This window comes from Myiozetetes cayanensis, unplaced genomic scaffold (genome assembly GCF_022539395.1).
Source record: "Myiozetetes cayanensis isolate MyiCay16 unplaced genomic scaffold, myiCay2020 scf2-11, whole genome shotgun sequence".
Classification (NCBI taxonomy): domain Eukaryota; kingdom Metazoa; phylum Chordata; class Aves; order Passeriformes; family Tyrannidae; genus Myiozetetes; species Myiozetetes cayanensis.
This window is the reverse complement of record NW_026087411.1, coordinates 38,356,546-38,383,004: the sequence shown is the minus strand read 5'-3', so window position 1 is coordinate 38,383,004 and position 26,459 is coordinate 38,356,546. Positions and strand designations below refer to the sequence as shown.

At 35.2% G+C, this 26,459-nt stretch overlaps 1 protein-coding gene across 6 annotated transcripts in view; it reads left to right on the top strand.

Moving 5' to 3' along the window:
* Nucleotides 1–26,459, top strand: part of RYR2 (ryanodine receptor 2) — a 401,127-nt gene that overhangs the window by 249,993 nt on the left and 124,675 nt on the right. For all 6 annotated transcript variants that reach the window (XM_050316682.1, XM_050316684.1, XM_050316681.1 and 3 more), the window contains 14 exons: nucleotides 5,091–5,238; nucleotides 6,722–6,930; nucleotides 8,813–8,987; nucleotides 15,004–15,212; nucleotides 16,108–16,460; nucleotides 16,691–16,805; nucleotides 17,783–17,943; nucleotides 18,561–18,720; nucleotides 18,973–19,059; nucleotides 19,808–20,034; nucleotides 20,991–21,792; nucleotides 22,312–22,512; nucleotides 22,615–22,720; nucleotides 23,744–23,887. In XM_050316682.1, the coding sequence (XP_050172639.1) occupies nucleotides 5,091–5,238; nucleotides 6,722–6,930; nucleotides 8,813–8,987; nucleotides 15,004–15,212; nucleotides 16,108–16,460; nucleotides 16,691–16,805; nucleotides 17,783–17,943; nucleotides 18,561–18,720; nucleotides 18,973–19,059; nucleotides 19,808–20,034; nucleotides 20,991–21,792; nucleotides 22,312–22,512; nucleotides 22,615–22,720; nucleotides 23,744–23,887 (3,097 nt within the window). The remainder of the gene's footprint in view (nucleotides 1–5,090; nucleotides 5,239–6,721; nucleotides 6,931–8,812; nucleotides 8,988–15,003; nucleotides 15,213–16,107; nucleotides 16,461–16,690; nucleotides 16,806–17,782; nucleotides 17,944–18,560; nucleotides 18,721–18,972; nucleotides 19,060–19,807; nucleotides 20,035–20,990; nucleotides 21,793–22,311; nucleotides 22,513–22,614; nucleotides 22,721–23,743; nucleotides 23,888–26,459) is intronic.

The window sequence follows — 26,459 nt, the reverse complement described above, 5'->3', positions numbered from 1 at the left end:
AAAAATCAGTAACATAAAAACTTCCACGGTATGAAGAGCATCTTAAAAAAGATGCTCTGCACTTCCTGTTCTACAGTATTTAGTACCTGAAGCAATTATCAAATCTGACTTCTCTTTGGCCCCAAAGGTAAGACAGTTTGGTCTTTAAGTCAGGGTCTTTTTTTTTTAGATTTATAGAAAGTATATGACATCACTATTTGATCAGGAGTTGGTCTTAACCTACCTAGGGCTGTAATGTAAGAGTGGCATTGTTCTGAAAATTCAGGCTGAGGAAATATGGATGCATGGGCAAAATCACGAGTTGTTACTTATTTTTTTATTAAATATATATAAACCCAACGTCTTATCCTTGTGAAATCTCTTTATGTTACCTAACTTTCACATTTTACATTATTTATACTATTTATATATGATATATTAGTTCCTTGTATTTATAGTCAGGGCACATTCTGCCAGGCGTTCCATATGGGTATGGTCCTCAATGAAGATGGTAGAAGCTGTACACGTATTACTAAGGATACACACACTTCTAAGGTCAGAACTCAGCTGTTAGTATGCCACATGAAGAATACAACTTCTGCTTTGGCTGGGTCAGTTTAGAGTGTTTGTTAACATTACTAAGAATATGGCTTTGTGAGGACTTTACTGTGTTTTATGGTTCTAATGCTTTGGACTTCGTAAATTACTTACTTAGCAAATACCAATTTAGAATTGTATTTTTCCTTTTCCCCTATTAAATGATTTTTATTTTTATGGTTTATGGTTAAACATGAGCCGCCATGATAAATGCAAAAAAGCTAGACCTCTGAATAACAAGACATGAATGGCATAGCGTATGTAAGTGATCCTGTTCACAGTGTACATGCTGCACACATACATGGTGGGTCACTGACTTTCTGACAGCATTTTTTGTGGCAATTGCTCAGAAATCTTTGTGGAACTGCAAGATATGGATCTTGCATGTCTGTGGAGATACGACAGCAAGCAGAATCAATTCACAACTCTGGAACGAGTGTTTTCTAATGGTGCAAAAGAAGCTAAGAAAACAACAGCGCATCTGTCTCACTGGATATGTGCTGAAATATGCTTGCTTTGTGCCTGGGTTATGAGAACAAAATCATTTAATTACCCTATAGAATGTGTATCCGTACACCTCTAATACTTCAAATTGCAAAACATCCCATTACGTTATTAACGTATTTTTCCTGCACTCATCATAGTATGGGTTTTCTTATCTTCCTTATTTAAATATGTTTCTGATGTCTTTTTATTCTCTTTAGTTTAGTGATCTGTGTTGCTCCTGAACTTCTCAGAGCTGTAGGAAGGTCCAGGAGTGCACAGGTTTGCAGTATCAGATTTATAACTCTGAAAACTACATTATTCTTTTCAGATGTCTTTTAGAGGTTTATATGAGGGTTTGGTTTTTGTCATTGAATTACTTCTGAAGCATACAACATTATTACACACACTACATCTATTAATAGGCTCTTCTTTTAAAGCTGCTTGTAGAATGTCACCATGGTTTTCTATGCTGCTCCCCGGGCAGATGGAGCTCGTTAGCCCTTAAAGGCAACCCATCTACATTCTGAGGACCTCGCTGCCACCGTCCAAGCTTGCTTGGCCCCGGCAGATGAACCTTAGGATTAAAGGGTGGGCTCAGTTCCGTGCACACTGTGTCTCACCTAAAAAATCCAATGCGCAGGCTGGAAGGTGTAAAGACCTTCCCCAGATCTTCGCTCGCGAAGACTGGCCATTATTAGATGGTAGGGCCATTCCTGTTGTTTCGCTCTCGCTGTTACGTGTCATCTGTCTATGCAAGTTCCAAGACCAGTTGTTAGTTCCAGTGCACTGGATCAATTACCTGCATGTCATATACTCACTGAATGAATGAATGCAGTTTATATCTCTCGCCTCCCTGTGTGTTTCCTTGGAATTATTTTGCAGCAGTGTTCTTTACCTGTTATGGAAGTTTTAAAAGACATATTGAAATTTTTTGGTGTGTTTGTTTAGGTATTTTTTTTTCTGTAGTTCTTTTTTATTATTTTAAGAGATATACTCAGGTAGGGCCAATTGTTAACCAATTATTGCCTATTTAAAATCTTTTAAAGCGTATACAAATAAATGTATATGTTATTTGTAATAGTTATTTGTCTATCGCTTGCTGTGTGTAGCAGAATCAGTAATGTACACTGTATAAAGTAATGCTAATTTTTCCTGGTCAATGCTACATCAGTGAAGTTTAACATTATTAGTTCCTTCCATTTACGGTCAGAGCACATTCTGACAGGCATTCCAACTTTTCATGGTTGCAATGCTTTCTTTTATCTAAGTAAAATAAATTAAATTCTAAATTATTAATGTATGTTTGTAACGTCAAATGAAGACAAAGCCGTGTAATAAAATAGATAGGGTTTTTTCTCCTTTTTTTATTTTTCCGTGATATGAGAAGATATGAATTTGAAACGAAAGTAATATATAAATGTCATGTGTGTGACCCAGCTCAAACCATTCGTCTGTGAACAAGTACTTGCCTGACAAACTCTACACAAAATAGTCTTCTGGAGAAGCATTAGACTGTCAAATCTGGAAAATGCTGACAAAAAATTAAAAGCTTATACTGAGTTTTTCTTCTTTTAACAGTCTACAATAACTTCTCTGTATTTAATAGGAAGAATTCCGTCTATATACCAATTGGAAGCATACTCAATAAAAATTAGCACTCTTAGCTAATCAGTTTTCTTGTTGACTTGATTGTGAGTGCGCAAAGCTCAATCACTGTACAGGATCATTCTCTTGATTAGCTACACTTAAACCACAGAGATGCAGAAGGTCATTAGTACAAAAATTTATGATGAGTATAACAATAACAATTCTTAATTCAGCTATAAGTAACACATTAAAAATTTGGATGGACATGTAATAGGCAAAAAAGAACAAAATTATGAAAAGAAAAATTCCTTCCCACATTCCATTTTAAGAAGCAACCACGGTCTTGAATGGGTGAAAAAGGTTCACAATATTAAATAAAATTAAACCTAAGGAAAAAAAAAATCCATAGAATCAAGTTGGTTTAATACATAAGATTTTTTTCCTTTTGGGTTTTTTTCACCTCACTCTCATTTTTGTGCTTAGGCATTTTTAAAAAGCACTTCTACTGTATTTCATTATGATACATTGTTATCAGCTGATTGTCTGTATGGTAATGTGTGTTAAAGGTTTTTATGGCAACTACCAATGCATAACTGAATCTCTATATTATGGGTAAGAAATTACATAATTTTTGTTCCAAACTTCTGTTTTATATTTTTAAAGAGAATAAAAGTTGGTAATATCTTTGGGACATACAGTGTTTCAGAGGAAATTATTTCTCTTTTTATGTCCTTTCCAAGACAAATAATTAAACCACAGCGTTTCATCTCAGATGTTACTGTGGTTATTCTTATATAAAATAGTAATTTCTTATAAATTTTACAAATAATAATTTCTTATAAAATTTACTTCAACATTTGGTTCATTCTGGATGCAGCCCTTATCTGCATCTACCAAATAAAATATTGGAAAAAGGGGGATGTGAGTTTAAGTGTTTGGAATGAGTATGAAAAGTGGATCCCTCAAATGGTCTTGGCATTTGCCTTGTCAGTCTCCTTTGCACTGAATATAACTACAGCTGATGTGATTTGTGTCCCCAACAATGCATTATCTTTATCTTTTTGCTAGCCTTTTTAGCATATAGGTAATGCTTGTCCCTTCATATTTCTTCTCGTAGAGGGATCACTTTGTAGGACCAGATTTCTTCAAGCACTGGTTTATAACTGCTCTTTTGATAGTTGGTTACCGTGACAAGACAAAAGGCAGATAGTCTTGCATCTAAGCATTTAGGGATGACCGCAGGTGTTTGACAGAATGGATGTGCTGCTTCTTTTCTGCTTGCAAAGAGAGAATGAAAACCACATATGATCATAGAACTAGAACTGTAATGCTATAAAAGAAGTAAGGTACTTTCACTGTAGGCAGTGTTATCTAAAATAATAGGCACTATTTTTGCACTTTTTACTAAATCTGACCAATCATAAAAGCATCTCAACATTATTGGTATTGTATTCAAGACAACAAGCAGCAATATTTTTCTATATGTCTGGCCTGTAATTTTGTTTTTTTAGTAAAATGTTAGGAAGAACACGGAGAGTTCTTTGCATGGTTTCTCTGACTGCCAAAAACGTCTGACAGGATGTGAGAAGAAAATATAGGCAAGAAAACAGTTCTATTAGTCACTAAAAATTATGTTACTCATATAAATATTTCAGTTAAATACTTCTTTCAAATAATTTTTGCAGTAGAGGAAGACTTTATCAATGTTGTTTTAATAAACCTAAAATATTTAACCTTACCAATACATTCATTTTAAGTGAAGGAGAGGTTAGTTTAATTATCTATTACAAAAAATATACACGTGAAGCAGATCAATCATATTCTTGCAAGACCTTTATTTTGGAAAAATACATGTTTTAAGTATTTGACATAGTAAGACATGGATTTATTATCTGTTTTACTATTTATTAGTGTTGCATGTATTTATTATTTTTTATTAGTAGTACTTTCTTCTTTTGTTTTCTTCTTTTATTTGGGCATTTTATGTGTCTTGTTAAGTGCTATAATAATTTAAAAAAACTCCAAACCTGTATATTTGTGGTACAGAAATATCTGAATTTTAGTTGTGTACTAGCTTATCGTTATGGTATCTGCTTGATAAACAGTGTCTGAAGTATAATCCTTTGACTCTTCTGTCAACCTCTTTGCATCTATCCTTGTTTCTGTGGTTTGTATTGTTACTTCATTAAGTAAATTTGATAGAAAATGACAGCAGGTATAAACCACACAGTTTTGTTTATTTGTGTGTTGCTTTCTTTTTTTAGTGAATTTAGTGGGTTTTACTACTTTCTAGACTATTCAACTTCTTTGAATCCTTGAGATATATATATATTTCAGTTGGTATAAATAGTAATTTTTATACTGCTATACTAACATAATCTTGTCTTTAAGACAAAAATGCAATTTCTGAAATTGAATTGATTTTTTTGTACTGCATGCAGGATGTGAAAAATAGAAGAAATCCTCGCCTAGTACCATATGCTCTTTTGGATGATCGAACAAAGAAGTCAAACAAAGACAGTCTTAGGGAAGCAGTCCGCACCCTTCTAGGTTACGGTTACAATCTGGAAGCTCCTGATCAAGACCATGGTAATTAATTTTGGGTTTTTTTTCTTCTCAAAAATAAAAAGTATTAGAATATTCCACTACTGAATCTATTGGTTTGGTAAAACATTTGGAACAGGTTTCTCCAAATCTATGAGGTGCTTTTCTTCATCTTCTGTTGTTTATATTTTTTTCCTTACAATACAGAGGTCATTGATCTGGTTGTTTGAATGGAGTTACTAATTAAATGCAAAGAATGCAAGTGCAATACTTGAATCTGAAAGATGTGATCAATGCTGTTGCAAAATTGCCAGAGGAAAGGAACTGCAGAACAGTGTCCCACAAACTTCTTTCATGAGCAAAGACTGGAACTGCATTCGTCAGAAGATTTTTATACTCATTTTGAGGATTTAGGTTTTACAGTCTATAAGGCTCTCAAGTTTTTGAGATGCATAAAACGTGTTATAGGGATCCTCTTTCATCAGCAAAAATCCATACTGTTATTAAAGGATTTAGAGCCCTCTAGTGGTGTTCTGCAGCTGCAATCATTAATTTTTATTTAAACCTTAATTTTACAAAGCTTTCTAGCGTCAGGTTTTATGCTTTATTATTATTCCTTACTGGTTTCCCACAGCAGCTGTATTTCTGGGATTGCTTAGAATCTAGAAAGCCTTATGTTACTTAGAATTTAAAAAGAAAACAACTTCTCAGTTATCATGCTTTGTGGTGCTACATCTGTATAGTTGAGGTACTGAGGGTCTTCAAAAGTGTTTTTAAGGCATGAATTTTGTCAACTATCAAAGAGAAAATTTTACGGATAAGGAATTATGTGGTGGAGAGTTCAGAGTTGCTTACAGGAAACTTAAGGAGTCTCACCTAAGTCAGGCATAGTGGCATGAGAAGTGATAATAAATTCTCAGGGATATGATTTTATAGGCTATTCTAAATGATATTGGAAATGTGGACCTTGATGTGGCTGAGAAAACAGAAGAGAAAGGGAGAGGTTCTTAGTGTGGTCTAATAAAAAGGTGCAGGTAGGTGCAGACACATTTAGTCTTAAAACAAATTCAGGAAAAAGAGGAGTTATGGTGATTGGACTGGAATGCTGACATTTCAAAGGTTGCACAGGATTTAATAAATTGCAAATTTCTGGGAAAAGATCCATGCCTTTTGCATTCTTTTCCTGGAAAAGAATTCCTGAGTCATGTGATTTGTAGCTGCACTAGATTTTTAAGTTCTCTTTTTTTTTCTCTCTCTCTTTTTTTTTTTTCCCTACCCATGGTGTATTTACAAGTGTAGGGTTATTTGAGAGAAGTACTTAAGTGTGTTGATTCCCCAGAATGGGCAAGGGCACTTTCCCCATGTGGCTGTTCTGCAAGCACGTTCTTCTTTACATGCTTATGCTCAAAGGGATTCCTTTACTTCTTCCTTTCACTGTCTTAATTTTTGTCAGTAGTTGAACACAGTACTTTCTGCATTGGTTGGTTGGCTTTTTTTTCCTTATTTTTATCTTTTTTAAACCTTACAGCAGTGAGACCGGACATGTGCAGTGGGATAATGGAAAAATTCAGGATCTTCCGCACAGAAAAGACTTATGCAGTGAAAGCTGGGAAGTGGTACTTTGAGTTTGAGGCAGTTACTGCAGGAGACATGAGAGTTGGCTGGACCAGGCCGGGTTGTCTGCCAGATCAGGAGCTTGGCTCAGATGAAGAAGCTTTTGTTTTTGATGGCTATAAGGTTTGTACGTGTTTATTTACAATAATAAGTGATTGCAAAACTTTTCGTTTTTGCATCTAATTCCATGTATCTTTGCTTCAACTTAATTGCCTTCTCATCTTTCATTGATGTTTTATGAAATTATTTCTCTTTGTCTTTGATGGCCTAGGTGCAATAAGGAGGATCAGTGTCACCTGAAAAATGAATTAGCAGGGTTTGACATTTCTATAATTTTTTTCACAGTTTCACAGTATTTTTACAGTAAATATAATGAATTGAAAATCAAAGTGACTTAAATTCAAAACACTGGCAGAGCTGTAATTAGCTAGGAATCATTTCTTTAAAGTTTTACTCAGTTGTTCTCTCTATAAGAAGTGCCATTAGGGAATAAATATGGTTAAGATTATTAACAGTTAGTGCTTGAGGCAAACTTTGATACAAATTTTTTGTAGAAATGTAAGAGTTCCAAAGAATACAACTAGGTTGTTATGGAAATCCTTGCAGCTTAACTGAAGTAGCATAGAACCAGAAAGTTTTGCTCAAATTTAACTCTGCATGAAACAATGACAGATTGAAATCAAGTACTAAAAATATATAGGAAAACAAACTTTTATATGTTACTGGTTATCATCAGAATAGGTCAAATGACTCCATGAAACTTTTAATTTTAGTATGAAGGCAAGTGCAATTGCAACTGCTATCGGAACCATAATTATTATTAAGGCTATTATCAAAGTATTTCTTCTATCTGGTATTGGAATTAATTGACTTTATTACTATTATAATATGTAACAGAAATCAACTGTTCCCAGTTAGGTAAAGCTCTCAAGATGTATTTTATTTATGTTGGTGGAATTTCTTTTTTCCACTCTTGTGTTGCGTGAGAAGATACCTTGAAAAGAGAACTGAAAAATTGTTTTTGTAAAATATCTGACTGGCTTAAGTAAGCTATTCAAATTCTGTATTTTTACTGGAGTAGCTGCATTGTAGTTTGCCTTCTTAATCTTAGGTTTTGATCATTAGGTCTCAGTCCACAGAACTATTTTGTTGTCTTTGATTTTAATGGGGTCTTTTCTTGGTTGGAGAAAAAATTTTGACCTTCGGAATACCCTGAAAGATTCATTTGTTTTGTATGATTTTCAGGATGAATACAGATGATAAAAATCTGCTTGTGATGGAATATAAAAATAGAAAACTTATTTGTTATTAAAAGGGTTTTTTTTTGTTTTATGCTTGCTGCAATACTTTTTAATTTATTTGAACCCCAATCCAAGACTCCATCCATAGACTTTAGAGTCTTTGACTTGAAAATCAGTCATAGGTATCATTAATCATGCCTTCAGCTACTCTGGAATCTATCAGGAGCTCAGTGCTTATCTCATCCACAGACAATTCTATTCCTTCCAAAATCTGCTATGTATTAATCTAAGATTAATTTATTTTGCACACAAAATTTTTAGAATTATATTCAAGAAAAGAATAAATTTTGTTTGCAAGTAATTAATGTATAGGTTACTGAAGTAAACGCAGTTGCTTAGAAAAGGTTTATGAAGCAGCTATATAACATTGTAATAGATATCATATTATTTTAATTACAAGTCTTTCATAAAACTGCAGAAAAATAAGCAATGCTCTTACTTGTTAGTAAAATGTTGAAATAACAATTTTTCCCGTCAGCTCTCTTAGCGGTGTTTTACATGCTGATATGAGGGGTGCTTACAGGAAGTTAATTGTTGGATTTCCGTTTTCAGACTCAACTTGGAGAACTCAAAGGCATAGTTTTGGAATGATATTCTGTGTTCATTTCAGTACCATCTTAATTGAGGAGGTTAATGATTAGTTCTACCACTAAAGATGTGAGGAACACCTACACTGTCACTATTACTCTTTTAATTCTTTTCAGGCACAGCGGTGGCACCAAGGTAATGAGCATTTTGGCCGCTCTTGGTTGGCAGGAGATGTTGTTGGATGCATGGTCGACATGAATGAGCACACTATGATGTTCACCTTAAATGGTGAAATCCTACTTGATGACTCAGGTTCAGAACTTGCATTCAAGGACTTTGAGGTTGGTGATGGTAAGTACTGTAATATATCGTGCTGTGAACTTACTGTTGCCAAATTTTTGCTGACTTTGCATTAATGTGATGTGTTTCTTGTTCCCTCATCTCTACCGCCTTGCCTCCTCCCATCCGAGGAACTACTCCTTGTTTTTTCCTCTATTTGATTAGTATTAAACCTTTGGAAAGGAAGTTTGCTGGATATGAGGATGAGGCAAGACTTTTTTTCTGTGGTGACCTTTGTGGCCATCTTATGTCATGAGACCTTTTCACCTTTGCAGGGATGTGTCTGGACTGGCAGATTTGTGACCTTTAATATTTCATCCTCACTGTAGCAGGTCACTATATGATATAACAGAATCATAGAATGCGTCATAGAATGGTTTTTGTTGGAAGGGACATTTGAAGATCATCTAGTCCACTCTGCCCTGCTGTGGATAGGGACATCAGATTTTATCTAGATGAAGTACTGAAATGTGACCACGTTGTCGTAGTTTTGCCCTGGCTCAATTTGCTTTCACTCCCACCACACAATTACTATTAGTTGAGAGAAGGTTTATGCAGACAAAAGAGACTGGATTTGGGAAAATAATATGAACATTTATTACTAATAAGCTAAAACTAAAGAACTATATCTACAACAGTTCTACTTAAGTAAAAGTACTATGTATTTACAGAAATACTTTTCCCTCCTTTATATCAGTCTAAGGAGGAGAGGCAGTTTCTTTCCTCATTCTCGGAGTTCCAGGTCTCTTTAATAATTCTGCAGCACTCTTGTTGCAACTGGAACTCTCTCTCCTTCTCTATGTTGGCCCCCAGGGCTGGGCCTACTCCCCTCCTAGGCTAAGACTAGAGGTTGGGGGTTACCTAGGTCCTGAAGGTTTTTCCTTCCATGGGCTTGCAAGGGGACACTTGTTTACCATGGATCTTCTTCCACAGGGTTACAGGGATAATGGCTTATGAGTCCGCCCCTGTTTTCCTGTGGAGGTCCCTTCCCACAGGAGAACAGTCCTTGATAGACCTCTCCAACATGGGTCTAGCATGGATCCCTCACTCGGATCCCAACATCCCACCTGAACCATCTTGCTCCAGCGTGGGTTTCCCTCAGGGTCACAAAATTTTCAGCAGGACTCTGCCTCACCTCGGGTCTCTCATGAAGTCTCGGCTTCCTCATGCATCAACTTATTCCAGTGTAGGCTTGTTCACAAGCAACGTGGGGATCTCTTCACCCCAACAAACTTTCACAGGTGGCAGGGTTTTATTTTTCAGTCTTTTCCCTGCTGAAGGGAGAGAGTGAAAGCGGGGAAAAAATTAGCCCCCCCTTCGCACTCTTCTTCTCTTTCCTGCAATTGCCAGGTTTGACCTTGGACACTCCGTTATCTCTTTGCTGGAATTCTTTTGCAGTGGTTTCTCGTCCAAGCAGTCAGTTTTCTAAAGTTTTTTTCTCCACTGTCTTACAAGAGAGAAGGGGAGCTTCAGTGCTACACCTGCCCCCCGGCCCAAACCGGGGGAGGAGAGGACCTGGCCCTCCTCGGGCCTGCTGCCTCTTCTACATGGCTGCTAGCCCCTAATTTTAATTACGCAATTCCCTTCTCTTCCGTTTTCTTAAATATGTAATTAGCAAAGGTGTTACTGAGAGTTTTAATTGGCTTCTTGTCTGGAAATTCACCTGGACAAAACCATTCTCAGCCCCAGGGGCTGGCTGACTGGGCAAAACCATGACACACGTTTATGTTCAATTAGTGAGAAACTGTTGTAGAAAGTTTAAGTCATCTTTAAGGTTTTGTTTTAACACAGGGAGGAGAAATGACAGCTGATCCAAGGTAAGGGCAAGTGATACAAAGCTAACCTTCAAAATTTTTTGCTTAATTCTAAAGCAGCAGGTTGAGCTTTGTGTCTGTTACTGTAGAGTTCTTGGTGCAGGTTCCAGAGTCCACAAGCAGGTGTTATTTGGATTAATTTAGTTCACTACCTAAAACTTCTAAACTATCATAACGTAAAAGAATATTTTAAGTTTTATTCTTTCCCTTTTATTTGTGCTAGGTACATATATTCTGCCATATATATTATATATCTGTTAAACAATACAACTGTAGCTGAGAGATAAAGTTAAATTTTTTGAATAATAGGAACTGCAAATGGTACTGTGGTTACTCATTCCTATTCCCAGCAGAAGTATGAATCTGATACCTATTAATTAGGCAATTCCCTCTTTGAATTTTAACCACTTTATTTTCATCTGGATTTCAGAGTATTTTACTTTCAGGAGTGCTTTGGGAGAACTTTTTTTCCTCTTTTGCCATGCCCTAGGAATTACAAATATTTTGATTTCCTTTAAAATGACATAATTGCCATCAATTTTCTAGACTTGTGCCTGTTACTTCCAATTTCCTTAGATACAGGCATAACATGATGAGGGAAACAGATGTGTGAATTAGCTTATTGTTAGTGTTATATGCAAAAAACATCATCTCAGTGCCATTAAATTGTAATGGCTTTCCAGTTATTAGGTAGTATAATCCCATTGAAAAGTAGGATTCTGAAAGAAGTTGAAATTTTTAAATTCTGAGGGTAACCTGTTTGACCACTATTTTGACTTCCAAGTTGATGAAATCACAGTGGTGTACTTTTTGTGCTACTTGTTTCTAGCTGCAAGTTCAGATTGAAACAGATCTCTGAGCCTGAAACTTCTAGAGTAGTTCCTGGCTTAACATGAAGCCTGAAGGTTTTGGTAACCTTGTCAAAGACTTAATGTCACTGTCAAGCCTCTCATATTTTTCACAATATCCTTGTAATTGACATTCAGCTCCTTTAGTGTCATGTTTGTGAAAAAGAGCTTGCCTTTTGAAATAAGGCCTCCTTTTCTGTATTCAAAGGAAAGTGCTGATTGATCTCAGTTTTAGTAACTCCGGAGCCATATTTGAAAATATTATTGGTATTTAATACACAATTCTTGGGGGAAAGAGGAGTCAGGGAGGGAAGGTAACTCGAGTATGAGTGTGTATATGCAAACACACATATGAAATACCCAAAATAAATTACTTTTATTGAGCTCTCTCTCTCTCCTTTTTTTTGTTTGTTTGTTTGTTTGTTTTTGTAGGCTGACTTTAGTTTTGTTTTGTTATTGGCTCTTGCTTAACTGAGACCCATCTTCAGGTCACTTTTATCAGTGAATCCTGTGAATGTTATGTTGCTGCAGAAAGGGATCTTTAGCTTTAGAAATAAGTTAGAATTTCTGATGCAGCCTTACTGTAAATCAGGCCTGTAGTTTTAATTTACTTAGGAAGGGTGAAAATGGGATATGATGTTCTGCCAGCTTATTAAAAGGCTTATGTGCTGTGTATTAGGTTGTACTACCAATGAGGGGATTGGAATTATGGAAGACAAATTTGTTTACGAGATACCATCTCAGTAGTAAAATTTTAAACATAACTGCATCTTATTATACAATTATATAAGGGATATTTCACACTGTAGATATGAACAAGTACACTGTATAAACCAAATTTTGTTTTGTCTGCTCATGATCTCCATGAGCATGAGCTGCTTGTAGTGTTTGGCAGATTGGGACAGGAGGTTCATGTTGTGTTCTTGAAAGTAGGGAATGTTATGAAAACTGTTGCTGTCCTGTGCTTTCACCACATGTGACAGACAGTGCTAGAGGGTTACTCTTCACGTGGTAATGTTAAAGTATTTCTTGTTTTGCTATTTCACACAGTGAAATAAAAGTTTTGTTACATAGCCCAGTTATGTACCTGGAGGTTAAGAGCCAGGTTATGGAAAAATAATCTTTTTGTGTAGCCTCCAGCATGCAAGGGCTACATGGAATCTGTGAAACATCACATCTAAAATGACTGGATACCCATTTAAAAATGGGTACTGAAAAGTCAGTTTTATTCCATAGAAAGAGATATAACAGCCTTACCAGCATACTTGCTATAGGATGATGTGCTTTGTCTTTGTCACATACAGAAGAACCCTAAAACACCTTAATGACAACCTGCACCATGGGCAAATCAGTCCAGAATTTCACCAGAGGTGGAATAGGGTTTTCATGATTAGGACTGGTACTCGCATTTATATTCCATTCATACAGAGTGAGGGTTACTGTACAGTTGCAGTTACTTGCATGAGTTAGCTACATGTACAGTGCCCTCTGAAATCAATGAAATTTGCATTGGTGAGAGAGGTTGTCATCTTGATTTCATATTGGCTACATTTACAGGGTTGATGGGAAGTACTAGGTTGAGTAAAAACATCAATGAGTGTTTTACCTGTGTAGGAGTTTTTTCTGTGTTTCTTTGTTTTTTTTTCAGGGAATCTTGCAAATGCTCATTCACATTTTGTGTTAGTGTGTAAAATAATTGCTTCACATCTAAAAATGGATATATCTGAGATTTATCTCTTTTTTTGCCTTTTTTTTTTTTTGAGCCCATAGGAAAATACACAAGTATAAATATTACCAGTTTTTGAGTGATGAGCTGAGAATTGTAAGGTTATTGAACATAGAATTATGATTTTTGGCTTTGCTTAACAACTTTTGCAACAACTTATGGATTCCTTTAACTCAAGGGAACCTAGTAAATTCTCCCTACCAGAGCTGCTGGGGTTTACCATGGCATGTATCTCTATATACAAATATAATTTTCTTAGCTATGTGTTGTTTAATACAATACTGTTTCATTTTGTGCTGGAAAATGCTCTTTATTTATGGATGGACTTATATTTATGATGGACTTATCCAAGTCCATCATTGGATTTACACTAGAGGAATAGACATAAACTTTGTTGTCTATATCAGCTGTGTTATCTGAGAAGCTGCTGCCTGCAAGGTAAGGATTTAACAGCCAAGCTGTGAAGATAATCTGGAATTGAATTTATCATTAATAGAGTATGTCATTAAATATATCGTGTGTTAGACACATAAATATGACAACCAGTTTTGTGTATCTGTAGTAAAATCTTCAGAAAGTGGTACTGAAGACTGACCATTTAACTGGTGAACAGGTCATTCCTGTAGATGATGCTCTGGAGTTTGCTTCTGGCCCTGAAGAAAACACTTACCATGAATTGATCCTCTGACCCTTTTTTATCTAGGCAGCATAAAGAAAAGAGAGGAACTAAGTTGTATTTTGTCCTTATATCCTTCAATACCTGGTGCATTCATGTGAATCAGAATCATTGATTCATATTCCTGCCCTGATAAAAAATAAAACATTTTGTTAATAAGTAGATCAAATGAATCTACAAAGTGATTTGTAGCTGTGGAAATTGGCAAGCAGGATGAGAAGGAATAGAAGAAATAGAGGATTTTCTTAGGTATTTTGGACTGAAACTGAGAAAAATACCCCTGTTTTAAAAAAGTGTGAAGAAGTCACAAATGAGTTCCCTGTGCTAGTGAAACAGTAAGTTGCATAAAAATGTGAAACTGATTCAAAAGGTAAATCAGAAAACACAACCCCAAACCAAACTACATTGTTTCATGAAGCTGCAGTATCATATTGTCAGTTCTCATTATCCAGAACCACAGTTTTATGCATTTTTTTAATAATTTTTTTTTAAAATCTGTGACATGCACTTGGTGCATATTTCTAATTTTTTTTCACTTTTATAGCTGCATGAGCAAGCATTATATTACCTTTAAAGTTAGATTGTCTCAAAATACCATGAATAATGAAACTTTAGGAGGAATATAAAAGTAGTCGGAGTAAAATTGGAGTAAAATTGGCAACACTCTACCAGCATAGCAGAATGATTAACCAAGAACTGACTGTCAGACTCTGTGAAGTAAATTGAGTGTTGCATGAAGAGATTCATGGCTATTAAGGGACTTTTCTTTTTCAGAATGATGTTTAAGATACATTACTTGGTGACATGCAAGATGTGATATGCTATTGATGATTGCTTGCATTTATAATCTTTGTTTTTGGATTTTTTTTTTTTTAGCCAAATGATTTTTAATTCAATTATGGACTAGAGCAGTTCACTGATGTTCATGATGTACAACCCATGGTTTTTTTCATCTTGTTTTAAGGATTTCTACCTGTGTGCAGTCTGGGCCCATCCCAAGTGGGAAGAATGAATTTTGGAAAAGATGTCAGCACCCTAAAATATTTCACTATATGTGGCTTACAGGAAGGGTATGAACCCTTTGCTGTTAATACAAACAGAGACATCACCATTTGGCTGAGTAAAAGGCTCCCTCAGTTTCTACCAGTGCCCACAAATCATGAACATATTGAGGTTTGTGATCCTATTAAAATGTTTCTAGACACTTGAATATGTTTGATTTATGTTTCTACTTTTGCACTTCTAGACAAGATTTTTAATGTGATATGTTGTCCCAATTATGGCTGAACCTTGCACCTGTTAAAGTTTTTTACCTTCAGTAGAGTTGCAAAGAATATAATTATTTGGTTGATAGTATTTGTTATCAATGAAATCTGTCATGTGTGTAAACATGAGATTCTCAGAGACAAATTCTACAAGATGTCCTTGTTAAGAGCTCGTTTTGCAGTGACAACTATGTTTGTAAACAACTTCTAGAAGTTGGGCATTTTTACATAACGGATACCATGTGTCCTAGTGGACACACTTTGTGATTTTTCCCATAGCTAATTGGTTTTTATTTTAATAAATATTTAGTAACCAATTGTGTCAAAACCTATGTCTCAATTAGTTGTGCATCTTGATAGAACTGAATTCATGCCTTTTAAGTTTTCCATGAAATCCTTCTGAAATTGATGAAATAAGAGTTATTTTTCAGCTGTTGTGTATCAGACTGTAGTATTTAAGAAACAATTTATATTTTTGCTTATGTAAATGAATGATTTATATTTGTTGATCTGTGTTGTTCTGGGCAGGGCTGGAATTATGTTGCAAAAAGTTATGAGAAAGGTGATTTCTTTGAGTCTTTTTTTTTTTTTTAATTTAACAATGGAACCACAAAAACATCCACTCTTCATAGTATTTATTTCCCTTCAAAACGGCATCACGTGATTGCAATACATTTGACTGTTGACAGCATACTGTTGCAAAGTTTGCAAGTCATGGATGTGTATTCTGGAAATATAAATGGAATAGTTACAAGGCGGAAAAAGCATTAGCTTCAACACAACTACATCTTTATGTCTCATAGGTGATGAGAATTGATGGCACCATAGACAGCTGCCCCTGTCTGAAAGTCACTCAGAAGTCCTTTGGCTCACAGAACAGTAAAACAGACGTCATGTTTTTTCGATTAAGCATGCCCATTGAATGTGCTGAAGTGTTCTCCAGATCAGCTGCAGGAGGGTTACCAGGCTCTGGTCTTTTTGGCCCAAAGAATGACTTGGAGGATTATGATGCTGATTCTGATTTTGAGGTTCTAATGAAAACTGCTCATGGTCATCTAGTTCCTGATCGGACAGAAAGAGAAAAAGATGCCACAAAACCAGAGTTAAACAACCATAAAGATTATGTTCAAGAAAAGCCTTCACGTCTTAAACAAAGGTTAGTAGCATATTTGGTGTGCTACTTTTTTTTCCCCCCTTCTGCTTCTCAAAGTAGAAGAAAATGCCAGTCGTGTCTGGTAGACCAGTGAAATAACTTTTGAATATGTAGTTTAAGGTCAGAATTAATTTAAGTGCTTTTAAAACTGAGCTTGTCCCTTTCTCTTTTCTGAATAATTTGACTTTGTGATTAGACTGTAATAGATTTTGATTTTGCTTATTTTATTACAGATTTATGCTCAGGAGGACAAAGCCAGATTATAGCACGAGTCACTCTGCACGGCTTACTGAGGATGTGCTAGCAGATGATAGGGATGACTATGATTATTTGATGCAAACTTCCACGGTATCGTAACATAGGATTGGTGTTTTAGCTGTTTATTTTTTGTTTGGTGGGAGTTTTTTGCTTGTTTTGATTTTGTTTTTGGAGTTTTGGTTTGGTTGTGGTTTTTTGTTTGGTTGGTTGGTTTTTTGTGGGTTTTTTGTGTTTTTTTTTTTTTTTCGTGTTGTTGCTGGGGTTTTTTTATATATAGATACAGGTTTTTTGCATGTAAGAGTTTCAGAAACAGTCTAATTTTCAAGGAAAATTTTAGTTTAATTGTCTGTGGTAGTTCTGTACTGCTACTGAAGTTAAGGCTGCTTTGTTCCTTTTGTTTTGAATTGATTGTCATTCTAAAGCAATTTCCGTGTGAAAACCTATAAATTAGTTGAATCCATTTTTGAAACTAGTGTTAATAGCACCTAACATAAAAGAGGATGAATAAATAGTTCTAGAATAAGGAATAAATAGGAAAAAGTACATTAAACCAGTAGGTCATTGTTCAGGACCATTTGAAAACATCTGCACTAATTTTACAGAGCATTTATTTAATGTAACTCTTGGTAAAGGTTTGTACAGGGTTTGTACATATTTCTATGACAAGATCGGCTCCATAAGCACTCACTTTTCAATGTTCAAAGGGAGAAAATACTCCTCTTGCAGATGTATTCTTGTATTTCTAAAATATCTACTGGAAACTGAGTCACCTGCAGTATAAAAATTGTAGCTGCTGTAAAAAAAATAGCTTACAATGCTATGATACAGAAGCCTTTAATATAGTTCTTTTCCTTTTTTTTTTCTTTTAGCATACATATTTTGTTGGCTGTATTTTAATTCGTGTTTATATTCTTTTGTTGCTTTGCTTACAAATTGTACTTGAACAAACCTATGCCACTTTTGAAGAGATAGCATGTTTCCAGATTTTGGAGCAACAAGTTCTGAATCAAACTGATGCACCAGAAAGCAAATACTAATATTTGATAAAATTTTATTTTCATTAACAGTACTATTATTCAGTGAGAATATTTCCTGGTCAAGAACCTGCTAATGTCTGGGTGGGCTGGATTACATCAGACTTTCACCAGTATGACACAAGCTTTGACTTGGACAGAGTGCGTACTGTCACAGTTACACTGGGAGATGAAAAAGGGAAGGTTCATGAGAGGTTGGTAATAATTTTCTTAAATTGATCTGTATTTTATACCCGTAAAAGCAACTAGTTATTTATAAAGTGTAAATGCACCTCATTTAACGTACCTGGGTTGATGTGGACAAAAAATTTTAAAAAGCAATAGTAGGGAGAAGTGTGACTTGTTACCTCCTCTTGCTTGTGAAGAAAGTGGATTAATGATCTAGTCAAATCAACAGGCACTGAAAAGTAAAGTGGTGCAGGTTTTCTGTATGGTTGAAGACTATGATCCTATAAATGTTGACTTCTAAGGCCAAAATTAGTACAACAGCTCCTCTCAGCACTTCAGTTTATTATCCATGCCAGAAACCTTCTGTTATGCTCAACATTAAATGACTTAAAACCTTAACTTCCAAAGTCAGTTTTGTCTTTGGAATTTTACAAAACATTTGAACTTATTCATACTATGTCATCTTCAGTTTTTTATTTTTTTCAGTTATGATGTCCAGGTTTCATTGAGTTTTGGCAGTGGTTCTGGTGGGATCTGCTGTTTTCAGCCACAGGGCCCTGGTTTCAACCATGCAAAGTTGTTCTTAATTCATTACATAATGTTTACACACCATCCATAAATAAATTTGTCTTTTGACATTCAGTATAAAACGCAGCAACTGCTATATGGTGTGCGCAGGAGAGAGCATGAGCCCGGGACAAGGACGTAATAATAATGGTCTGGAGATTGGTTGCTTGGTCGATGCTGCCAGTGGCCTCCTGACCTTCACAGCTAATGGCAAAGAACTAGGCACGTACTATCAGGTGAGTGTTTTTTTGGTGATGTCTTCCAGTGGGAAGGGGGAAAACGAAGTCCTCAGACTGCATCTTATTAGAGGTTTTGTACAAAATTGTAAGAAAAAGTAATCGCCACTGTTATGGCACTAATTTTTCCCTCCTATTTGAATGTTATGGGGTTTTATTCAAAGGCCTGCACTTGCTGACTTCCTTTTCTTTTAATTTGCAATACTGTTTTTCTGTCTTCTGTGGTTATGTATTTGTGTGTCTTTGATTTAGGTTGAACCAAGTACAAAGTTATTTCCTGCTGTATTTGCTCAAGCTACAAGCCCCAATGTTTTCCAGTTTGAATTGGGAAGAATAAAGGTAAACAATGCTTGGTTTTATGCAAGTTTAGGAGAATTAAATCATATAAAATAATTTTATTTTATTTTTTACCATTTGTTGCCTGCAGTGTCTTCCTGGTATTGGGCACATTTTTATGATTCCAAGTGTTTTCACTGTTGATTTTTTTATTCTTAATTCAGTTATAAATACTTCATGAATTTAGAATACAGTACATTGAATAAGAAGGGTTGAAACTGATTAGAATTGGCAGAGAATATTGCAAAGTCCTGTTGAATTTTCTGAATCTCATCCTTCATGATGAAACAAAATCAGTGGGATCAGTAAGGCAAATCTCTTTTTCTACAAACAGAGCATGGAGGACCAGTGTATCTGCAGATTAGGTTAGGGTTTTAAAATAATTTTAAAGTATATACAAACAGAATACTCAAGGAAACTGAGCTTAATGTTGCTTCCTTGCCTTGGATAATTGGATGTTGAAAAAATCAGAAGAGAGAAAATCGGATTCCTGGTACAAGGAAGTAACCACACATTCCAGTCAAGTTTCTATTTCAAATTTAGCTATTTTGAAAAAAAAAAAAAAAAAGGAAAATGCTCTCTTGCTGCTAATCTCCCAACAGTTCCCAGCTGGTTTTAAAAACTACTGAAAATGTTACTTTCATGTTGCACTGTAGTTTTCTGAATGTTGAATGTATTTTTTGAGATATAATAAATACACTGTTTGATAAAGATGATGAAACAGATTGTCTCTTCCATTGGAATTTTACAGAATGTAATGCCATTATCTGCTGGCTTATTCAAAAGTGAACACAAAAACCCAGTCTCTCAATGTCCTCCACGTCTCCATGTCCAGTTTCTGACTCATGTGCTTTGGAGCAGAGTACCAAACCACTTCTTGAAGATTGATGTGTCTCGAATCAGTGAACGTCAAGGCTGGATGATACAGTGCCTGAATCCTTTGCAGTTCATGGCCCTTCATATACCTGAAGAAAACAGGTTGATGCTTATGTTTTGTACTGTATCAGGGTTGGGTTGGTATTATGAAGCTAGTCATGTAATACCATTTCTATAAGAAGGTCCAAGGTCTTCTCTGTATTTATAACACAGGTAAATATAGGGAGTGTATTTTGATTTAACTAATATTGAAAATTATCTTAATTTTCGGTGTATTAAAATCTGCTTTCTTTTGTCCTGTTTTCAACCTCTCCTAGTTTCTCTCCAAACATTTTAATAGTATATGCAGGATTTGAATGAAAATGAAAGTAACTCTGTTTATAAATTACAAAAGATAATCTGTAAAATAAGCAAAGGTGTTTTTGTAGAGGTTTTTAAAGATTTTTGACCCATTTAATTCTTCCATTACTTTGTTTTCCTAAATTTAATTGAAAAAATTGAAGTGATTTCCTTGTTACCCAAATGTTGGAGCATTTTGCCAGTGCCAAAACTGAAAAACAAGTCACTGTAAAGGTGACTTGTTTAGGTAAGAATTCTAAACAAAGAACCCCAACCCTGAACCCTCTTCAAAAGAATTGGTTAGTCTGTTGCCATTTTGCAACAGACTAAAACCACTAAATTATATAAATATCTCAATTTGTACTGATTTTAAAACCTTAATTTTCAGTTATGCAAATTCTTGTTTGTAGTACGAGGAAATATTCTGTGTTAAATAAATAATTTAGATTTCCTCCCCACCAAAAGAAATTGAAGTAATGAATTCAGGAACAACTGGAACAAATTTCTAATTGAGCTTTGCTATTAGTCCTTGATTGTGAGGTTGACAGTGTTTATCACTTGAAAGATGAAATGTGGAAAAATTCCATCCCTAGAATTGATATTGAGCCAATGTTATCCTTAGGGAAAATTTTTAATCCCTTCAAAAAAAGTTTTTACACTTCTATGGAATTTACTCTATTGTTTTCTGTTTGTTTGTTTTTTTCTTTTTTTCCCTGCAGAACAATTGATATTTTAGAGCTGACAGAACAAGAAGAATTGCTAAAATTTCACTACCATACCCTCCGATTGTATTCAGCTGTTTGTGCTTTAGGCAACAACCGAGTGGCCCATGCCCTGTGTAGCCATGTGGATGAATCTCAACTCCTCTATGCTATTGAGAATAAATACATGCCGGGTTTATTACGTGCAGGATATTATGATTTACTCATTGACATCCATCTCAATACCTATGCAACTGCCAGGTTAATGATGAATAATGAATTTATAGTTCCAATGACAGATGAGACCAAGAGTATCACTTTGTTTCCTGATGAAAACAAAAAGCACGGCCTCCCTGGTATAGGACTTAGCACTTCATTAAGGCCAAGAATGCAGTTCTCCTCTCCGAGTTTTGTAAGCATTAGCAGTGAATGCTTTCAGTTCAGTCCTGAATTCCCTTTAGAAATTTTGAAGGCCAAAACCATAGAGATGCTGACTGAAGCTGTTCAGGAGGGAAGCCTCCATGTCAGAGATCCAGTTGGAGGTTCTACAGAATTTCTGTTTGTCCCTCTCATCAAGCTCTTTTATACCCTCCTAATTATGGGAATCTTCCACAATGAGGATCTGAAACACATATTGCAGTTGATTGAACCCCGGGTTTTTAAAGAAGCAATGAGCCAGGAGGATGAAATTGTTTTCTCAGAGAAGGAGTTGGGTTCAGATGAGTTCAAGTCAGAAGAAGGAGAGGAAGAATCCAGAAGGGAGCAAATGCCAAAGGAAGGACTCCTTCAAATGAAGCTTCCAGAACCAGTTAAATTACAGGTAACAATACTGTTGTGGTAGTGGTTGTTCCCCTTTCTTTATAAATCCTGTTCTCTTCACTTGGTAATCTATCTTTCAAGGAATAAAGTATTTTGATGTTAGTTAAATAAAGAGGTAATTTCTTTACAGGAAACAAGAAGATTTAGTATCTTTCTGATGATATAAACTTTTTCACTATAGATCAAGTAACTGTTGTTTCATTAAAAAGAATTACTTTCTGAGTGCTATTAATAGGGAAATCTAAATTTTTATGGATCCAAACAGAAAAGAAATTCCCTAGAAGAAAAGGGGTAAATCCATTCTCTTACAACTTTTATTATGTCTGGGAGACATTAATCTCTTGCAGATGCCAGATATTCCTGGTATGAGATTACTTTACGTATAGTAAATGACAACATTAAATATTTCAGACACTTTATTTGATAGTAGCTACTGCTGTAAGAAATTCATCCTTACTTGCATAATATGCAAAAGATATTTCTTAGCTTGCCAACTCGTCTCTCAATACTGTTTTCTCAGATGTGTCATCTGCTCCAGTACCTGTGTGATTGCCAAGTACGGCACCGAATAGAAGCCATTGTAGCATTTTCAGATGATTTTGTGGCCAAACTTCAAGAGAATCAGCGCTTCCGGTACAATGAGGTGATGCAGGCCTTGAACATGTCTGCTGCCCTGACAGCTAGAAAAACAAAAGAATTTCGGTCCCCACCTCAGGAGCAGGTACAGCTCACAATGGACAATTTATTTTTTGTTGTGCTCTATGTGGGGCAGAATTCTGTTTGATCTGATGGTGTAATCTGTCTTTCTTTTGTATTCTTTAAGATTAATATGCTGCTGAACTTTAAAGACGATAAAAATGATTGTCCTTGCCCTGAAGAAATCCGTGATCAACTCTTGGATTTCCATGAAGACCTAATGACACACTGTGGTAAGCCTTACTTTTACTTTTTTAATTATATTTGCTTTAGAAGCAATTTTTATAAATAATTTTTCAGAAGTAACACCAACTGAATAGTCTATAGATTAGACTGTATCAATTATAAATACTATCAAATAAAGAAAATTAGCTTGTAGTCAAAACCAAGGAAGTGTTCTTATCCTCATATCATGGCATTCCCTTTCAGTTTGCCATGATATCTTGCAGCATGAGCTTCTGATCTCAAGTTGACAAACCCAGTTCCTTCACCCTTTCCTTATAGGGCAAGTAGTCAGGGCACCAATCATCTTGACGGGTCATTGTTTGATGCTTTCCAGCTTTTCAATGTTTTTCTTGGTAACCCCAAACTGGATTTAGTATTCCAGATGCCGTTCCATGAGTGTCGAGTACTGGGGAATAATCAAATAATTGAGCTAGTGATTATGTTTCTACTACTACAGGATATTTTTAACTCCCCTTGCTGTTGGAGTGCAACTGCTGACTGGTGTCTAGCTTGCTAAGAGGACTCTCAAAGTTCTTTTTGCCAACACGTTTGTTTAAGCAGTTCATGTCCAGCCCGTATTGTCACATGGGGTGCAAAACTTTGCATTTGTTCTTGCTGAATTTTGAGTATCCTCACAGTAGTATTATTTGAACCACGCTGTGTCAGTAGGGATTATATCTACATTTCTGAGCTACATATTTCCAAAACACAGGCATCAGTGTTAGCATGGAAAAATACATACTGTGGGAAATATGTTTATTGTCTGTGTTGTGTATAATATACAATTTATGCACTAAGTTACTAAGATTACATGATCCTTACCTGCAGTTTCCTGCCTTTACATGTACCTGTTCTGTACTTGTTCCAAAGACCTTGTTAAGCATATCCCATATGAAACTCTTCTAGAGCTCTAACAGAGCAGAGCAACATAGTTCAGTTTAACTATATTTGTGCATGCAACATACAAAAAAAATGTCTGTAACTCGCTTAATTTTATTCTTTTACTATTTAGTGTTTATTTTTTATTTCAGGAATTGAACTAGATGAAGATGGAACCTTGGATGGCAACAATGATTTAACCATTAGGGGTCGCCTCCTGTACCTCATGGAAAAAGTTACATATCTGAAGAAGAAGCAAGCTGAGAAGCCAGTTGATGATGATGCTAAGACATCCTGTAAGCAAAATTAAATCAGTTTATTGTATCTTAATTTCAAAAGGAAAAGGAAACAGAACAGAAAGTTCATCATATATTTTCAGCCAAAACAAGGTGGATTTTTATTGAAACATCTGTGCACCTTAAAATATGTAGCTCTGACTTGAAACAAGGTCAGATGGAGTTTTTATGATAGGCAGGTTTGTGGATATAGCTGAAAATTTCTTCTATTGGCATTTTTGCCCTTTACCTTTGTCAAGTCATAAATTTTTCAGAGTGTATCTTATCTTGCTTTTCGGAAAGTTAGTGCAGACCTAATAATTGTAGCAAGGTCCTAATTTATTAGAACTTCCTCATAAAATGAGTTACAGCAGCTTCAAATCAGTATTCGCATGAAGATTACCATATGAAAGAAAAGTGTGCAATTAGACTGTAATTAGCAGAAGCCTCTCCACCCAACCTACAATTCAGGATTTACTGACTGTCACTGCTGTTCTGTCATTTTTTCGGGTACTTTCTGCCTTTCCCTCTTGATAAGAGGCACTGCCAGTGACATCCTAGTTCTGCACTTGGTGCCAACTGAGTATTTAATATTTTTTTTTTAATGTTACTTCCCCGCCCCGTCTTCTTCCCCCTTAAATTATGTCAGGTAGCACTTTCTAATGTCCTAAATTTTTATATTGCTATCCTACTAGCAGAAATGAATTTTTGGACACACAGTTTAGGTGTTTAGACTTTCATAAAAAAATTTGATTTCCATCACTGACTACACAGAATTCCTAGGGAGATTGGTCTTTTACCCTGGTTGCTTAATTTAAGTTCCTAAAGTTACTGTATGGGAAGGTTTACCCTGGGTACTTTAATTAGGTGGCTTCTTAGCTGCCAGTTATTAGTGTTAGCTTAATGTTCTTTAAGTAGAAATATTTTTGCCTTCTAGCTTTGCAGTTTATAGCTGTTATTTCAGCTATGAGGCAGTGATAATTAGAGGCTAGGTCTGTGCAGAATGTGGTGATGAATCTTTTTTTTCCTTGTAGTAAGCTTAAAGCTCCAAAAAATCTGATTCTCTCTTCTGTTAGTAGACAGACAGTATTATATTAAACAAATAGACCCACAGGTAGGTGAAATGCAGTGTTGTAGTTAGCTAAATAGGAACCAACCTGTTCTTGGGATTCTTCACCCAAAAAAACCCCAAAACCAAACCAAACAAACAAAACCCCCCCAATATCACCCCCTTGCAAAACTTACCATTGTGTCCATTTGAATTCATAATTCTTTCAGTCCTTCTGAAATATCAGCCCAAATACATTTAATCTTTTTCCTTATTTTAAAGATCTTTTTTTTAATTATTATTAAAATTGCTAAACTCTGTTTCAATAGAAACACCTATAGTACAGTGCTTGGATATTAACAATGAAATACATTACTACTATTCTTTTTTCCCCTTTCCCTTGTATTAGCACATCTTAGCCAACAAATTCTCTTTGTTAGACATTCTCTTTTCTGTAAACTCCTATTCCTTCAGTATCTTTCAGTAAGTACTTTTGCTTTTTGTTTGTTTGAATTAACCTGAAATTGCAGGTTTGGTTTACTCCAAGATCATGTTACTATCTTAACACTTAGATTGTGAATTTTCAATTATTTTTTGATGTTTGGTCTGCATCACACAAGTTCTTCAACATTGGGATATTTAAAATCTGTCTTGTAAACTTTTGCTGTTATCTGCTTGACATTGATTAGTTAGGTAAGTATTGAAGGTGGAATATCTCTAGAGAATTCTCAGCTGACCTTACAAAATCTTGCAAACCTGAATGGAAGTTCCCTGAGCTGGGGAAAAGAACATTATTCAATTGTCTTTATCAAACACTTTGTCTAGACTCTTTGTTCATGAGTAATTTTTCTAAGCAGCAGTCTCAGATCTTAACTGAGATTATATAGTTTGTCTATTTTAACATATGACTTTACCAAATACATATATATATATCTCAACTAATAAAGATTATCAGTGACACTACCAGATATTGGTTTCTTGCTTCATTATAGACTAAATTTGAAATATGCAAATGATGATTTGCCATTTATTTGATTGTAGTCCCTTCATGTCTATTTCTTATGAAGGGCCTTTGGTTTTGGCAAAGGAATAAGTTAAATTATGTACATTATGAAATTTTGAGTGTATACAGAGCTTAGACATGTAAATAAAAAGTACAGCATTTACATATGCTACCAGTATAATTTTTCAACCTTACTTCAATAATATGTTAACAAAGTCCTCAGACCCAAATTCATGGAGAAATATTGAAAGCAATATGTACAAATAAATCTGGTGATTTTGTGAGCATCTTGTATGTCTTCATAATCTCTTTTGTTAGCAGATTTGTTTTCTGAATTTTAATTTTAAATATAGACTTCTGGTTTTGAGGTATTTCTACTTCTCTTGTGCGATTTTTGTTTTCCTTTGTTAGTCTGCTAAAGAAGTACCAAGAAAAAGGAAGAAAAAGGTGCTTCTTAGGAATTTAATTCATTCCAATTCATGTTGCTCAGGGGTTCTGAGGGACTAGCAGTTGAGAGATGAGCAATTAATGGTAATTTTGTT